The 19094-nt window shown below is 43.1% G+C and overlaps 1 protein-coding gene across 1 annotated transcript in view; it reads right to left on the reverse strand.

Moving 5' to 3' along the window:
* Window positions 1-6403: 6403 nt before the first annotated feature.
* Window positions 6404-19094, reverse strand: part of GCHFR (GTP cyclohydrolase I feedback regulator) — a 32913-nt gene continuing 20222 nt past the window's right edge. The window contains exon 3 of the mRNA XM_030215203.1: window positions 6404-7453. Coding sequence (XP_030071063.1) covers window positions 7330-7453 — 124 coding nt within the window. The 3' untranslated portion in view covers window positions 6404-7329. The remainder of the gene's footprint in view (window positions 7454-19094) is intronic.

Raw genomic sequence — 19094 nt, forward strand, 5'->3', positions numbered from 1 at the left:
CAAAGGGCTAAAATATAAATCCACATACGCGACCATACATTTGCACGCAGCTATGGAACGGACTACCGAAGGCCATAAAAACAACACAAGACCTAACTATCTTCCAAAGGCTACTGAAAACAGATCTGTTCAAGAAGGCATACCATAAACATTCTTCTTAAATATTAAATAACAAGACTTTTACACGACCCAGACATAACTGAAATCTTTCACTGAACTGATCAACCTCTTTGCCATTAATGAACAAGCACTACCACTTTAATCTTTATGTAGAATAGGATCCCTCCATAGTCGATGACCTAATGAATGTTACAATCCAATTTACTACTCAGGAACCTTCGTGCATTACCGTAATATATTCTTCCTTATCATGTATACATGCACATGATATATATCTATACCATGATCTGTTCCATGTATGTTATGTTCTATGCATGTTACCATGTATGTATGCACCTTAACACAATACCATTTGTAATTCTGTTACCCGGAAATGGCAACCGCCATTACAGCAAATGTAAGCCACATTGAGCCTGCAAATTGGTGGGAAAATGTGGGATACAAATGCTACAAATAAATAAACAAATAAATTCTGTTTAATGGATATTTTTTATATTATTTTGTATTTTTCAATCTTGTACACCACCTTGTACATTTTAGGAACTTGGCAGTTAATAAGCGCTAGATTAGATTAGACCAAAACAGTGACAGCTAAACATGGCGGTTAATCCATTATGTTTTGTGGTTGTGTGGCAGCCATTGGCACAGGATATACTGTGCAGTTGGAAAGAGAGAATGGATTTAATATCTACATATCCTAGAAGAGAACGTTCCACAATCAGTGAAGAAACTGAAGCTGAAAAGAAGTTGGTATTTCATCAAGACAAAGATCCAAAGTACCTCAAACTCAAACAGGAAAGATGAATGTTGTAGAATGCCCTTCACGGTCCACAGATGTGAATAATATTGAAAATCTTTGAGATTTCAAACATATTGGACCAGATTCAGTAAATGGCACCCAAAGTTAGGCGCTGTTAATTCAGTTAATGGCACCCAAAGTTAGGCGCTGTTAAGATCTGCGCAAAGTACCAGTTCTATAAAGGTTGCATATCGGTAAGCAACCTTTATGTAACGGTGCTTAGCCCAGATTCCTAGGTCCAATGCTGTGTGCAAGGACTTGTGTCTGCTGAAACCTGTTGTAAATCTTTGTGCCCAGCTGATGGCAGTTGGGTGCAGAAAGCCAAGTATTCTATAACAGTTGTTTCCCAAGTCCGGTCCTGGAGTACTCCGTACCAGTCAGGTTTTCAGGATATCCGCAATGATTATGCATGAAAGATTTGCATATAATGGAGGCAGTGTATGCAAATCAACTTCATACATATTCATTATGGATATCCTGACTGGCTGGGGTGTTTCCAGGACCAGGTTTGGGAACCACTGACCTAACTGATTTACACACGAATCTGGGATCTGTGCTCAACTTTACATACACAACTGTTGGTGACCTATACAGAATCTGGGGGATAATGTCTGCAAGGAGATCCAAGAATATTCCTAAGCTGGAAGAGTTCCGCAAAGAAAATCTGGAAAATTCCAAAAGCAAGAATAGAGACTCTTGGCTGACTGTAGGAAACATTTGGAAGATGTGATTTCTGCCAAAAGACGTGTTACAAATTACTGACTGAAATGGTGGCCAACCTTTTGCACCTGCCGTATTTACTGTTTTCTTATTCTAAATGTGTACCCCCCCCCCCCAAAAAAAAAAAAAAAAAAAACCAAAAATGCAAATAATTACAGGATCTACTACAGAAAGCTGTTGTGTTTAACTTTGTAGAAACCAAAGGAGGTCTAACTCTCATGACTGCAACAGCAAAGCGAGAAAGTGAGGGAACAGAAAGCAAGGATTCCAGAGGTGTAGTGCAAAACCTTTTATTCTGTCATCAAATCCAATTGCCTAATGTAGAACAGATGTGACACAGCCTGCGTCAGGAGTCGAAAAACCTTTCAAAAGATAAAGATTTAATTCAACATATACATAAATGAGCATAAATTATGTAAATATAAGAAAATGATTAAATCATAAAAGCATGTAAAAACAAGAATAGGACCAATGATTATTAAAAAAGATTATAAAAAAATGGAACCAAAATTATCACATGCGTTAAAAACGTAAAAATAAGTGATGAGCACTTCAAATATACCACAATATATACATGTGATTAAAAAGGTAAATGGAAACCATAAAATAAACCTACAAACACACGAGTTTGTAGATTCATTTTATGGCTTCCATTTACCTTATGATGTCCTTTTCATTTATACTGCATTTGTTTGAGTTACTTGCTCTTTGTGTCTGTTATGAGGTTCTCCAGCGCACTTTTGTTTTAACTCGTGTTTGTAGGTTTTCTGCTGGCTCAGTTTCTCGCTTTGGTGTTTAACTTTTTACCATGTACAGGCTGGGTCTTCTATTTACTTAAGGTTTCATCAAAGCACAGTTGGATAAGAGGTGCCTAAAATTTTACACACACACACTTGTAGCTTTTTATTCCTGCTCCCTAAACAACTTGAGTTATGTAAAGATAGTAATACACTAGGATAGGATAATAACTAAACTAATCCACAACTGCAATTTTGTAAATAACACCTCCGCCTTTAAGAGCATCCATTTTGTTCAGCTGCAAAGATTAGTGTTCTTAACAAACAGACAAAGAAAGAGAATTAGTTTGAATTTACTGAAGCTTAATTTTATTCAAGTGAAAATACTGGATTGAATGAGCTGGTCCAATATAAGAAATCCTAAACAAATAATTTTCTTTATCTGCTTCACCCTTCAAGAGAGTCAGGGACCCAAAAGAAAGAACAGATATAACTGGAGAAACATATAGCCCATTTAATGTTACTTTCCTTCAAAGCTGATAACAATAATACAGAGTGGGTGTAATATTTTAGAGGCAGCTTTCCCAGGACCCCACGTAAAATTGTCATGTGCAATATATGCTGTTACCGCAGTTCAGCGGGATTGAAAAGGTCAAGATAAGATTTCCTAGCTGAACTCCTTGATAATAATTATAAGGATTAAGAAATATAATCCCTTTTTTTAAACCACTTTAAAACATTAAGGCGTATTCTAGGTCTCTTCCCATGCCGAAAGGGAGCGATTTTAATGTAGAAGTCACTTGGACGATTCAAGAAAATAAGATAGAGGGAGGAAAAAAAACCATTGTCTTAATTAGCAGGTTGTCATTCATTAAAACAGTGATCTTCAGTATTTTTCAAGTAAAAGTCACTTTGCCAACAACAACAACAAAAAATCACTATGACAGGAGCCAATGCTATTGGCAAAGCAGCCTCTGCTGATTTGAATTCAGCCAATCCAGTGCATGCAATAAGAAATAATAACGTGACTTTGCCCTGGACTAAGAAGCAATGATTATGTCTCAGGAACCTGTTGAAGGCTACTGGGTTTTTTTAAAATCAGAAATCAAACATTTTTGGAGTTTGTCATCATCAGTTAAAGTTTTCACTAAAGAATTTATTCTTTTGCTTACATAGAGGCTCATTTTCAAAGCACTTAGCCTCCCAAAGTTCCATAGAAACCTATGGAACTTAGCCTCCCAAAGTGCTTTGAAAATATGCCTCATAGTAACATAGTAGATGACGGCAGAAAAAGACCTGCATGGTCCATCCAGTCTGCCCAACAAGATAAACTCATATGTGCTAGTTTTTGTGTATACCTTACCTTGATTTGTACCTGTCTTTTTCAGGGCACAGACCGTATAAGTCTGCCCAGTACTAGCCCCGCCTCCCAACCACCAGCCCCGCCTCTGCCACCCATTCTCAGCTAAGCTCCTAAGGAACCATTCCTTCGGGAGCTTAGCCGAGAATGGGTGGCAGAGCCGGTGGTGGGAGGCGGGGATAGTGCTGGGCAGACTTATACGGTCTATTGTCAGAGCCAGTGGTGGGAGGCGGGGATAGTTATGCTTGTAGTTATTGAGAAGGCTAAAATATGTTTTCATTCAAAAAGTAGCTGTTCTGGAGTCACCATTACAGTGCGGGATACAAATATAATCAATCATATAAATGGCAAGTGACCGTACTCACCTGCAAATGCGCAGTAGAGACTTCCCTCTCTGTCTCGCCCTTGCATCAAGACGTGATGGCATCAGAGGGTGGAACAGAGAGGGAAACGGAGTCGAATTGTCGGACGACGACGCTGCCACCTGGAAAGGAACATCGCGCGAAACAACCTCCACCCTCCCCGCCGCTCCCCTCTGTATCCAGCCCCCTGCACTGACCTAACAGCGTCTCTCACCTCCGTGTGGAAGCGCTGCAGGCAGCAGCAGAGCGATCTGCTGCTGCCTGTAGCGCTTTCACATGGAGGTGAGAGGCGCTGTCAGGTCAGTGCAGGGGGCCCGGCACGGAGGGGGGAGGGAGCGGCGGCGGGGAGGGTAGCTGGAAATCTCGCCCGTTTTTACGGGCTTAACGGCTAGTAAATAAATAAATTACTCCAGTATTGTGGAATCTTCATCAACTACCTGGACATCTTTCTGTTTGTGATCATCTCTGGGAAAACATGACTAAAATCTAGTGACTTTAGTCATATTTTCCCAGAGAGGGTCACATCTGATTTAAATTGGTTTAGAGCAGTGTGCATAAGGTGGAGCGATCAAACTTTGCTCTGGGACTTAACTCTGTATAGACATACTATGGGCCTCATTTTCAAACCACTTAGACTTACAAAGTTCTATAAGTTACAATGGAGCTCATTTTCAAAAGAGAAAAACATCCAAAAAGTGTCATAAAGCCCAATTTGGACATTTTTCTTCTCAAAACATCCAAATCAGTATTTTCAATACCTATTTTGCAGACATTTATCTATGCAATTCGTCTGCAGTGTGTCCAAATCACAATGGGGCGTGTCAGGGGCATTTTGAAGGCGGGATTAGGGCATGCCTAACGTGGACATTTTACAGCCATAATGGAACCAAAACCAAAACGTCCAGGACTAAAACTAAGACATTTTGGTCTAGACCTGTTTTCAGAACAAATAAGGCACAAAAAGGTGACCTAAATGACCATTGGAGGGAATCAGGGGTGACCCCCAATACCCCCCAGTGGTCACTGACCCCCTCCCACCACTAAAAAATGTGAATACAAATATGACTCACCAGCCTCTATGGCAGTCTCAGATGTTAGTCAGGTCTATTAAGCAGCATGCAGGTCCCTGGAGTACTATAGTGGTTGATGCAGTGTACTATGGAGTGGGATACTCAGGTCCCTATCTCCCTGTACCCATCCCACTTGTGGTGGAAACTGTGACCCCTCCCAACCGCATCAAAACCCTACTGTACCCACATATAGGTGCCCCTTCACCTATAAGAGCTATTGTAGTGGTGTATAGTGGGGGGCAGTGTGTTTTGGAGGGCTCAAGGGACAATATAAGGGAAGAAAGGTGAGATGGGCACCTGGGAGCATTTTTATGAAGTGCACAGAAGTGGCCTCTAGGGTGCCTCATTGCTCTCCTGGGATGTCTTAGGGACCAGTCTACTAAAAATGCTGGCGCCTCCTACATCCCAATGGCATAAATCTCTACATTTTGTACCCATTTGCTTTTTTTTCAAAAATGGACCAAAAAACACAATGTTCAAAATGATGTCCAAAGTCAGACTTTGATGTCATTTATTTATTTATTTGCATTTGTATCCCACATTTTTCCCACCTATTTGCGGGCTCAGTGTGGCTTACAATACATTGTAAATAATGGAAGTACAATCGGTTGCAGTGCAATAATGGGTTACAACGTGAAGAGTTATATAAGACAGAGTAAATGCAGGATATTATTAGGGGATGGAACAGTGGAATATAACAGTGGTGAGTTGAGAGGGGGGACAGAGCAGTATCGAGGGAACAGGGAGATCTGACAATTTTATCTGTGGGTAGGCCCCTCTATGTAACCTATGATCTAGTCAGCAAGGCTTTCTTGTTTGACCATCATTACAGCTGGTCCATTTCACCAGTACACAGTCTTCACATTACTGGGAGATCTTAGAAAAGAGGAAGATTCTGGACAGGGAGGAAATTGAAGACATTTTGGTTTACTTTACAGTTTGATATATAATCAGAGTGGTTTTAGAGTAATTTTTGGAGGCAAGTCTTGGGCACGCTTAGAAGCTTTTCCGGGGAAAACTCAGTTGTTCCTCTGAAGAAGACCATTTCACATGTGTATGAATCTACTGTGCTGCTGTTATCAGCAAGTAAATATTAGAAATAAAATTTCAAAACTGAAAGAAACCTGTATGAGTTTGTGTCTGCATGCACAGTTCTTTAGTGGATCCCACACTAGAGGCTGAACATGGAGGGTTAAGAGCATTAAAATCTCTAGGTACAAAGTAATACACCAGACTGGTTTTGAAAAGTATTTTATTCCTTTTCTTCATTTCCAGCATTATACAGTAAAAAGTCATTATTACACATGCAGCCCAAAGGCTGCAGAGGAGAACCTTTAAAAACGAACACTGCAAGATTCAGTGTTAAGAGATGGCCACTTATTCTAGTCAATTACAGATCTCATCTTAACATAAAATCATAGTGCGAGTACATTGTATTGCAACAGCAGTGCCAGAGGATGAGCCAAAATACGCTAGCAGGGATCAGTTAGTATCTTCCTGTCCTTAGGGTCTGCTCCTGAACAGCAATGCTAGGGAGGATGAACCTTTGTTAGCAGGGTACATGCTCAGAGCTACAAATGAAATAAAATTCTCTAGAAAGGAAGATGATCAACCCTAACAAGCTAATCCAGGTACACTTTGGCCTGATTTCATCATATGGACATGCTGTTCTGTCATACTCGGAGAAGCAAAAACAAAGACTGAAATCAGCCTGCCAAGGTTGATTTGCATCAAACATCCTTACTTAAGAGATTACTGCAGGCTGGGCTTGTCATGAGAAAGAAGCTGCACTATTTTACCTACTAAAATTTACACAATAATATATGTGCAAAGTGGGATAAGATACCGCTATCAAGATGGGACCATCAATATTGGGATGGGAACATGCCACTAAGAATCCCAGTTTCTTCAGAGTAGAATGTCATTACAATTACCACAGTCCCCAGCTCCCCACTGTTTATTTTAAACAGGCCAGACACAGAGCTATGGTTTCTAATGATGTGTTAAACCAATTTTTCAATCTGTAATTCCTTCTCCAGCCACTCCCCTGACACTGGCTGGAAACTGCAACAGATCAAGAATACCCAAAGCACCAAACCTGGATTTCAATCCTGGGATACGGTAAAAACTGTAATTCATCTGTGTCCTGGTAGGGGCGCCTCTACTCTTTGTGAAGGCACCAAACCAGAGTCTGTCCAACCCCAGTCATAGTAAGCACCCGATACCCCAGCTTCTCAAGTCTGTCCAAGACACAACGTGGTGGTTCATTGGTGTAGTATTCAGAACTGAGGGAAAGAAAAAAAAAAGTTAGTGTAAGACTCAAAAATATTTAAAATGCTAATCGTCTAGAGCAGAGCTTCTCAATCCAGTCCTCAGGGCACACCCAGCCAGTCAGATTTTCAGGATATCCACAATGAATATGCATGAGAGAGAGAGTTGCATACCAAACAGGCGTTGCATGCAAATCTCTCTCATGCATATTCAGTGTGGATATCCTGAAAACCCAACTTGCTGGGTGTGTCCTGAAGACTGAATTGAGAAGCTCTTGCCCATAAACCAGTGTTGCAACTATAATGTAAAAAAAAACAAAAAAGTACCAACAGTCTTCAAAAACGGGACAAGTCCTTTTATTCCACAGTGTAGATCAATCTTGTACATCAACAACTCGACATAGGCCATATTTCGGCAACAGCGCCTGCGGTCCTTTGATATCAACATATAAAACATGCCCAGCTCTCTTAACCCCACTCTGGCCCTGCTTTTTATCGCTCCTGGTTTTGGCCTCCCCTCCCCCCCCACCGTCTCACTTCCTGGGCAGGGCTAAGGGTTTTAAGGTGGCCCACAGTATCTGAGGGATCATTCTTAAGGGTGAAGGGCAGTGTTCTATATACCCCCTTCACAAGCAGTAAAAACATCCACTAGATTTAGCTTAGTCACAGATCCTGGTTTACGTGTGTCAGTTTCCGGGACAGTCTAAAGTTAGATTCCCAGTTCCTCTCCTTCTTCACCAAAATGCTTAGTACATAAGATTGTACTGGTTACAGAAATACTGAAGAAAAAGACATATAAACAGAAGGAACTAAAGAGGTCTGTTTTTACTAATGAAGCTCATCTTCAGCCACTATACCAAACCAGAAATAGACACAGATTAAACATATTTCAGATTCATACTAATTTCACAGCTCTTAACACAAAAGCCATGACAGAACTTTTTCTTCCTGATTAAGTTTAGTCCTGTCAGAATAAATGTGTTCTTTTATAAGTCTCTTATTTAAACAAAACTAGGTTGTGAACACACAAAGGTACCACAAATGGGTCTTTGAAAAGCTGCTACATCTGATGAACAATTATGGAGAGGTCAGAGAGCCTCTGAAGCAAAACTTATATTGCCTCATAAGTAAATGATCTACAAAATCTAAATGACCATAAAACGTTATATCCTCTATATGGCATCTGCATAACCCCCCCCACCCCCCCCCCCCCCCACACACACACACAACTTGACAGCTGGCCAATGGATGCCCACATACTGAGTCCTAGGGGCATCATGGTTCATTATCCTGCTCAGGAACGTTTCTTCTGCAATGTATGGAATGCCAAAACCTTGGAAACTAATAAGTGATCGATAAACCCAGTAAACAAATGCAAAACAGAACACAAGTTGCTTTAGCTCTTCCACCATCAACATGATAGTGTACAGATCTACAGCAGGTTCCCACTGGCTCCAAAAACAGAAAAATAGTACACCCCCAATCCTCCGTACCCCTAAAGAAAAGCCAAACATTGTTCTAATGAAATATAACTGACCCTGGTTGTTTTTTCCCCCCACTGTCAAACACCTAAGTGCTAGAGCAGCCCTGGAGAGGAGTCCTCTCCAGGGCAGCCCTAGCACTCTCAGAGGACCTGGTTTAGATCTTCTGGGGATGCTGCAAGAAGGGAAATAGTCAGCCATTTTGCAATGCTACTACTACTTAACATTTATAAAGCGCTACTAGGGTTACGCAGCGCTGTACAATTTAACATAGAAGGACAGTCCCTGCTCAAAGAGCTTACAATCTAAAAGACAAATGTACAGTTAATCTGATAGGTCAGACAGATTGGGGCAACCTATATGTTCGAAAGGTTAGGTTCCGAATGCAGCATTGAAGAGGTGAGCTTTAAGCAAGGATTTGAAGATGGGTAGGGAGGGGGCTTGGCGTAGGGATTGGGGAAGGTTGTTCCAGGCATAGGGTGAGGCAAGGCAAAATGAGCGGAGCCTGGAGTTGGCAGTGGTGGAGAAGGGTACTGAGAGGAGGGATTTGTCATGTGAGCGGAGGTTACGGGCAGGAACGTAGGGGGAGATGAGGGTAGAGAGGTAGTGAGGGGCAGCAGATTGAGTGCACTTGTAAGTAAGGAGGATAAGCTTGAATTGTATGCGGTATCTGACACCTAGTGGCCATATTTAGGCTAAGTTTAAAATATTTTTATTAGTTTTCATATCCACAAACTTAACAGATATCAAATTCAATGCAATTCAATAATACCCTCCCCTCCCCAACCCAAACCACCCCTAACCCTTCAGAACCCCCCCCCCCCACACACACACACACACACACTATAAATCTATCATCACCGTCAGCCTGGTTTCTTATAGCTTCCGGTGATTACGGTAGAAAAACAAAAAGTAATGAAATAGATAAGGATTAGGCCCAAATCAGATTAGAAAATATTTAAAACTGTCACATTTTGACTATAACTATTCGAAACCATCAGAAAATGTTTTTCTATGTTTGGGAAAACCACGCTCCTTCCAAACAAGGAGTTGATGCACTTGATTCCTCCATTTCCACTAAGTGTGTATGTGTGTGTGTGTGTGTGGGGGGGGGGGGGGGGGGGGGGTCTCAGTGACCATCTATGACTGCAAAATACATTTCCTGGCTACCAGACACATTTTACTAATTAGAAGTGTATCCCCCTTAGATTTCCCCCAGAAGCCTCTATTCCATCTACTACTAGATGTCCCTGTGAAATAGTGATAGTTTGGTGGAGCTGAGGAAGACAGAGAGGTACATAGACGAGACCTACAGGGATGTTGTAGAGAAGTCCCACCTCCAGTCTGGTAGCCCCTGTGCTACCGGAGGAGGGAGGTTTCCTAGAAGGAGAGCATTACTCTGGTGAAGTAGGAAGTACTCCTGTAGCCAGGACCTGCCCACCAGGGGATGTATTATCCTCTCGCACCGAGGATATGTCTCCAAGTGCTGACCAGGAGGGAAAAGTTAGGACAGCTGTTGTAGTTGGTGATTCAATCATTAGGCATATAGATAGCTGGGTGGCTGGTGGACGTGAGGATCGCCTGGTGACTTGCCTGCCTGGTGCAAAGGTGGCAGACCTCACGCGTCACCTAGATAGGATTTTAGATAGTGCTGGGGAGGAGTTGGCTGTCTTGGTACATGTGGGTACCAATGACATAGGAAAATGTGGGAGAGAGGTTCTGGAAGCCAAATTTAGGCTCTTAGGTAGAAAGCTCAAATTGAGATCTTCTAGGGTAGCATTTTCATCTCAGAGGCCTTCATCAATTATGATTTTATATTTAAATCTTTTTATTAAAGTATAAACAGGAACAATATTATGTGTAACTTGTTTATAAATCACAAAATAGAAAACAATAACAATGAGTAACTATGATAACCCCCCCCACACACACACACCACCCTTCCAACCCCAACAATAGCTGACTTTTATTGCCCCAAGGAACCCTAATCCAGCCCTGTTAAAATGTTTAGGGGTACAAAATACAACCTGCTCTGTATGCCCTACAGGGGGAGAAATATATCTTACGAAGCACCATTATGATTTTTTAATCTGTGGATAAATACTAAGTCATCAGCAAACTCAGGATTCAGTCTAGCTCTTCTGTTTTCCACAGTCCTTCCTGCAAAAGAAAATGTCTTCTCAGAATATGTGCTATTAAGCAGGAATGCACAGGATCGTCAAGCTCCATCTCTGGCCGTCTTCAAATCTAAGCTAAAAGCCCACCTTTTTTATGCTGCTTTTAACTCCTAACTCTTGTTCACTTGTTCAGAACCCTTATTTTATCATTCTCACTTTAATATTCCCTTATCTCTTGTTTGTCCTGTTTGTCCTAATTAGATTGTAAGCTCTGTCGAGCAGGGACTGTCTCTTCATGTTCAAGTGTACAGCGCTGCGTACGTCTAGTAGCGCTATAGAAATGATAAGTAGTAGTAGTAGTAGTAGTTCCACGCGCAGGGCCCAAGAGACAGGCAGAGCTCCGGAGTCTCAATGTGTGGATGAGATAATGGTGCAGGGAGGAGGGTTTTAGATTTGTTAGGAACTGGGCAACATTCTGGGGAATGGGGAGCCTATTCCGAAAGGATGGGCTCCACCCAAACCAGGGTGGGACCAGGCTGCTGGCATCGGTATTTAAAAAGGAGATAGAGCAGAGGTCACGTGATGTCGTGCTAGAGAAGCAGACGTCGGTGAGTGAGGCTCCCGGTCCCAGCCGCCAACCCCGCCTTGTATAACGATTGAAAACAAGTGCCCCACGCATAAAAAGCGAAGGGAACGATAGAGGAACACCCAGTGCGCCGGAGGGAGATCGGATCAGCGCTGATGACCACACGTGCGACTCGTAGAGATAAAGACAAGCTATCTAAGAGCGGACCCAAGATGGCGGCGGGCAATGGCGAAGGCCCGACTTCGGTTAGCTCCGCGTGGGTGGCGGAGATTGTTGCGGAGGTCACCCATGCCATAGATGCTACGCTGGATATAGAAACTGCAAACCTTGTCCGCCAAGCTTGATAATGTAGACGGCAACGTAGAGGCGCTCAAAGGAGAGTTTACGGCGTGCACGCAGCGGGTTTCAGACTTAGAAGACAAAATGAAACAGCTGGAGACGCTGACGGAGAAACTGCAAAGTAAAATGCGAGACTTAGAAGACAAAGCAGATGATATGGAAAATCGATCCCGAAGGGGAAATCTGAGACTTGTAGGTTTGCCCGAATCTCTCCCAGAAGCGGATCTGGGTAAGTTTTTGGAAGAATGGCTGACGAATACTTTAAGGCTATCTCAGAATGTGGGGCCTCTTCGAATTGAACGAGCACACAGGCTGGGGCCTCGTAGGGCACCAGAAGACAGACCCAGGGTGGTCATTTGTAAAATCTTAAACTATGCTCACAAAGTGGATATCTTGCGGGCTATCAGAACGAAGGGGCCTCTAAAATATGAAAACAAAACTATACTATGTTTTCAGGACTTTTCAACGCGAGTGTCAGGTATGCGGAAAGCATATGCGCCTATATGCACAGAGCTGCATAAGCGCCATATTCAATTTGCGTTAATGTACCCTGCCCGATTAAAGGTGTTCCAGGAGGGTAAAGCGCAGTTCCACGACACCCCAGAATCCGCCAGGTTGTTCCTTCAGGGGCTGCCGGAGAATGCTGCCAGTACAAGCCGCTTGCCATAATGCACCCAATTAAAACTGAAAGATAATAGATGGAACTTTAACTTGAGAACTGAGGATGCTGACAAGGAAGTAGAAACAAGACAGTGATGGTGTACTAGTTTTGGGAAACCATAATAATGTGCGTGGATTTTGGACTAGGAATATAGAACATGGAAGAACAGATGCCTTTTTCGGGTGGAGTATAAAGGGTTACAAAAAGCTGCAAAACAGACTCTATATATAATCCTTGGATACTCACACAAGCATGCATGGAGATACAGACTGTGGAAATACAAGTTTGCACAGAGCATCATGAAAACAGTGGTAGGAGGACTTAATTGGAGAGAGAAGGAAAAAAGAGCTATTAGGCGTGTTTTCGGGGCGCTTGGCCTCCGGGGCTCCATGGGAATCTGTGGAGCTTTGGGGGGCTGGGTGCTTTGGAGATATGCCCTTGTGTTAAAGAAAGAAATGTAATATACTGGTGATACCTGAAAAAGATAAGAAACAGGGGTGGGAGGTTCTACATAACAGACATGCATAATTCAGCTGACATGGTTTATGGTGGGAAGCACTGATATTTGGATATAAATCTGTATAGAGGGCACTCACAGATGAATCCTGCTTGCCCTTGGTGGGCGGACCGGGACTAGATAGGCAGGGTGGGGGGGGGGGGGGGGGGGAGATGGGGCTGGGAGATCATTCACACGGGCCTTGTCCATTATACACAATGGATAGATATGGGAGGGAGGGGAAGGATATAGGGGGGATCCAGGGAAGGGGAATGAGAGGGAGGGTAAAAATTGAACATGCCTCGCCTGACAGTGGAAGGGCTGGGAGGGGGAGGAGGGGAGGGAAGGAGGGGGGAGAAATAAGTCGTCCGTTTTTTTGTAATGAGGTGTTGTATGTTGTAATGTTTTGTATCTCTTGCTGCTGTGGGGGGATGGGGGGGGAGAACTTGCGGAGGAGGAAGGGGTCGGGGGCTGATGGCTGGGACAGCCCTAGACCAACCCTAATAATATGGGATGGAGACAAGCTCACAATGGATGAGATAACATGAAGCTGTTAAAGTTTGTTTCCTGGAATATTAGTGGAGTGTCCTCACCAATTAAAAGGAAAAAAATAATGCGGGATTTGAATAGACATGGGGCAGATATTGCATTTTTGCAAGAGACCCACCTATCGACGGTGGAACATCTCAAATTTGGCTGTTGGTGGGTGGGTCAGGTAGCAGAGGTGCCAGCAATAGGAAAGAAGGCGGGACTGCTGATACTAATTCGGAGGGGTGTAGATGTAGTTATACAACAGACGTGGAAAGATCCACAAGGCAGATATTTGATACTGCAAGTATTACTCAATAAATTGCCTGTATTGCTCTGCAATATATATGGACCCAATACATACAGCCAAAAATGGGTGAGAGGATTAACTGGTAAGATTACAAGTTTAGGGGAAATGCCACTGATAATGGGAGGAGATTTCAACATGGTGCACGATCCCACTCAGGATAAATCCAGGGAACCCCTAAAGGTCAGTAATAATCCAGACAAAGGTATTGCACTGTTCTGCACTAGACTAGAACTGATAGATGTATGGAGGATTTTACATCCAACTGAACGGGATTACACACATTTATCTAGAGCACATGGTACACAGTCTAGAATAGACTATTGGTTGATATCTAGAGAGATGTTCTCACGGGTAGGGGAGGCGGGGATTGGGCCATATAGCATATCGGACCATGCATTTGTATGGTATACATTAGAATTTGGAGAGAGCAAAGATCAGCAATATGTATGGCGCTTTCCGCTGAAATTATATCGAGACCCCCATTTTAGAGAGCATATTTTAAAAAAATGGGAAGAATATCAATACCACAACGAAGAACATAAACAACAACCGATACTATATTGGGAAGCAGCAAAAGCGGTATTAAGAGGGGAGACAATAGCGTACTGCTCTTTCCAAAAGAAACTGCGAGATAGGGAAATCATACGTCTAGAAAAACAGGTGAGGGCCACTAGAATTCAATATGGGAGATATCCTACCTCCGGGAATCGTGCTCTACTATTGACGCTCCAGACTAGCTTAAATGAGCTCCTTCATGAAAGGACAATGAAATCCATCAAATATTATCAATATCAGCTCTTTTTGCATAGTAATAAGGCGGGTAAACTTATGTCGAGGTTGATAAGGCAGGCAGGAGGCTCCAGGATTATTACTCACATAGAGAAAGCAAAAGGGGAACTGGTGAGAACTGACAAGGAAATAGCTGAAGTGTTCAGTAGATATTACCAACAATTGTATGGCAGGACCCTTGAGGAACCCATGGATGGAAACATGTATTTGGATAATTTAACTCTGCCAGAGTTAGGAGAGAGGGAGGCTAGCAAACTGAATGGAGAGATCACAATAGAAGAGGTAGAATTAGCCGTTAAGCAAAGTGCGCTCTACAAGGCGCCAGGGCCAGACGGTTTTAGAGCAGAATTTTATAAATTGCTATCTCCCTTGATTTTGCAGACACTACAAGCATATTTCAAGCAATTTGTGATAGACGGCAATATACCGCAATCACTTCAGTTGGCCCAGATAGTGTTGCTATTAAAATCAGGGAGAGACCCCAAAAGGCCATCATCATATAGGCCAATTTCGTTGTTAAACGTTGAAATGAAATTATATGCGAAGATTTTGGCCAACAGACTGGCTAAGGTGCTGCCTCAGCTGATCTTGGAGCAGCAAGTGGGTTTTGTGGCAGGCCGCACTGTAGCACATAATATGAGACAAATAATGCTGTCCATGGAATATGTGGAAACAGCGAAAACGCCATCTTTATTGGTCAGCTTTGACGCTGAGAAAGCGTTTGACCGTGTACATTGGGGATTTATGTTCACGGTTCTTACGAGATATGGCTTTTCGGGATTCTTTTTGGACGCCCTGAAAGTGCTATATAGATCTCCCAAAGCTAGGATTCAGGTGAATGGAATACTGTCGCCCGAATTTAATATATACCGTGGGACTAGACAGGGGTGTCCCTTGTCACCTATGCTTTTTATACTAACGATGGACCCTCTGCTTAGAGAAATTATGAGCAATGCAGAAATTAAGGGAGTGGAGATAGGGAAGCAGGTGTTCAAAATCTCTGCATTTGCTGATGACTTATTAGTGCATGTGGTGGATCCCCGGGTATCCTTTCCGGCGTTGATGGAGTGTTTCGAGGAATATGGCGAATACTCTGGATTCAAATTGAATTTAGATAAATCTATTGCCATGCCTACGGAACACGCCATGAGAGCGGGTTGGCTAGGATCTTTTCCAGTGAAGTGGGAATATAACTCGTTTAGATATCTGGGAATTCAACTATCGAGGTGCACTTGGAATTTATATAGAATAAATATAGATACCCTATTGGAACACTGCAGACGGACTTTAGCATCTTGGCAGCAGCTACCTATTTCATTATATGGCAGAGTTCAGTTGTTCAATATGGTGCTGTTTCCGAAATGGCTATACATTATACAATTGCTACCTTTTAAAATACTGAAGAAGGATCTGAAAAAATTCCAGAGGCTGATCTCGCAGTTCTGTTGGGCGGGGAAAAAACCACGCATGCAGTTTAAATATTTGATAGGAGCGTGGAAGTATGGTGGAGCAGGTATTCCAGATCTATCCTTATATAACTATGCATGCTTATTCCGACATCTAGGGGATTGGATCTTGGGAGAGGAAAAGTACACGCCTAGGGAGTTTGAGGCTGCATACTATTCCCCATGGCACTTCAACTCATTATTACACTGCCCGCAAGCATCCTTGCCGAATAGGCTAAGACAGAGTAGACTACTCAGAGCAATGAGAGAGACGTGGAAATTTCTGACAAAGTTGCTGGGGGGACGAGGAGACATATCAGACCAACTCCCGATAAGGGGAAATGTTAATTTCATACCGGGAAATGATAACGTCAGCTTTGCTCGATGGGCAGGCAAAGGACTTACCCTAGTACAACATGTGATAGATGAGGAAGGGGTGCTATGCTGGAGGCTGGAAAAGTAGAGCATAAAGATTTGATGGCATATCTGCAATTAAGACATTATATCAGGACTTTGGAGAGAGGGGCCCTGGTCCCGTCCTTGGGAACCAAAATACGGGGGTTCTTTGACAAATTTCAAGAAGGGGAACTTTCGATATCAGGGTTACATAAGGCAATACAGAGGGAGTCTAAGGAGAGGGCATTTGGGGACCTTGTCGTCAGATGGACTCCAGAAATAGCAGGGAGACTGAGCCCTTTGAAGCTAATAAAGAGAATTCCAGAGATTTCGATTAATGCAACCTTGAGGGAATGTCAATTTCGTATTATTCATAGGGCATATTTCACACAGGAGAGATTATTCAAAATAGGGGCAGTAGATTCACCCATATGCCAAAAATGTAAACAGGGGACTAATTCTTTTTTTCACTCTTTCTGGGAATGCTCTCAAACTAAGATCTTTTGGAAGGAGATATTTGGATACTTAGCAAAGTTAACTGGGTGTGTGGCTGTGCTTTCCCCAAGGGCCATATTGTTAGATTGCTATGAAGATTATCATCTCGAGAACAGAACATACACGCTACTGCTGCGGAAGGCAGGGGTTCTGGGGAAGAAAGTGATTTTAGGAGTGTGGGTGGGAGATGAACCACCGTCTTTTTGGGTGTGGAGAAATAAATTTCATGCCCTAATGGCTTTTGAACATAGATATGCTAAACGCACGCCCAAGAGGCTGAAGCAATTCCATGAAGTATGGGGAGTATATGTGGACTCCCTACCACACAGAGCGAGAAGTCTGCTGCTAAATGCGGGTTGAGGACTGTAGGATTTAAAGAGAGGACACTCCAGGGAGATCAGTGATTTATATAGGTTGGGGGGATGGGGCCCCCCATTGTTTTAGGATCGCTGTCTTCCTCTTCTCCCCCCCCCCCCCCCCCCCCCACTATGATGGATATCTGTATATATAAATACCCCCATTAATAATAAATTTTTTTTTTTTTTTTTTCTCTTTCTCGTCTGTGTGTCTTGGACTTGTATCTGTCTGTGGTTGAAGATTGTTGTTGAAAGATGGCGACTGGATGGGAGTGGGAGGGAGGGAAAGGGAATAATAGAGAATGCAAAGGAGGTTAAGTGAAAACTTCATCGGATATACCATAAAGTAGAGATGTATTGCTGGGAGCTGTAGGTACATCTCTATATGGACTAATGGTTCCTTGGAGCCCACACTATGCTCACTAATTGTTCAGCTTTTGGACGACTGATAAGGTGGGATGGGAGCTGGGAGATTGAAGATAGGACTGAGTTGAGTGCACGTGTTCTTGTATAGTTATGATTGTTGATATGGTTTGATTGATTGAATCGTTCAAAACACATTGTTTCAATGGGGAAAGGGGGAGGGTGGGGGGGGAGGAGACGGGGAGGAAAAGTTTGATGAATACAAGTAATAAGAGGTTTATTTGGATACGAATTCAAGCCTAAAGTAATGTATATTCGAAACTTGCAATATGTGATTTCTTTGGTTAGGTCATCAATCAAAGGGGGATAAGGGGGGAGGGGAAAGGGTGTAATAAATAGTTGGAAGGGGGAGGGATTTTAATATATAAATTTGATGACCATTACTGTGGATGTATACCGGTGATGTTTTTGATACAGCTGTTTTGTATGTGCCTTTGTGAAGTTGTATTTTTGAATTTTGTCATCAATAAAAACCGTTGAAATCTAAAAAGGAGATAGAGCAGCTTTTAAATTAGAAATGGGGGAAGGCCGACAATCGCTCAAAAGCGCATGGTTCGGGTTAAGTTATCAGATGTTACTCTTTCAAAGATATCACCAAAACAGGGACGATAGGGTATCCTGATAGTGAGCTTGCAAAAGAGACCGTAGAAGATCAGGTGTCCTTAAATAAAAATCAGACAAAAGATTGCAAATTAATACTGTCAAGTACTAAGCATCATGTAAACAGGAACAACAAACATACTTTGCCTTTTACTTCAGCTAGCGGGGGATCCAACCCCCGCCAGCCCAGCCGAGGTCTTGTTTAAGTTTTCTTCCTCGTGCTGTGCTGTTAAAAGCTGCATCCCTTCCCTTCCAGTTTCGGACGGAGTCTGACGTCGCAGCACATTGTACTTGCAGGACATCAACGTGCTGCGACGTCAGACTCCATCCGAAACTGGAAGGGAAGGAATGCAGCTTTTAACAGCACAGCACGAGGAAGAAAACTTAAACAAGACCTCGGCTGGGCTGGCGGGAGTTGGGGTCCCCCGCCATCTGAAGTAAAAGGCACCGGCAGGCAGGAGGAAGCGGACCCTCGGCAGGGGTAGGTGATGGCGGGGGAGGGTTGACGGCGGTAGGGGGGGGTCCAGAGCGAAATCTGCGGGGGCCCAGGCCCCTGTGGCCCCACGCAGATACGCCCCTGTCCTACCCTAGCTGAGATAGTATTTAACCATCTCTCTGACCTCACATGCAACTT

This window comes from Microcaecilia unicolor, chromosome 9 (genome assembly GCF_901765095.1).
Source record: "Microcaecilia unicolor chromosome 9, aMicUni1.1, whole genome shotgun sequence".
NCBI lineage: Eukaryota > Metazoa > Chordata > Amphibia > Gymnophiona > Siphonopidae > Microcaecilia > Microcaecilia unicolor.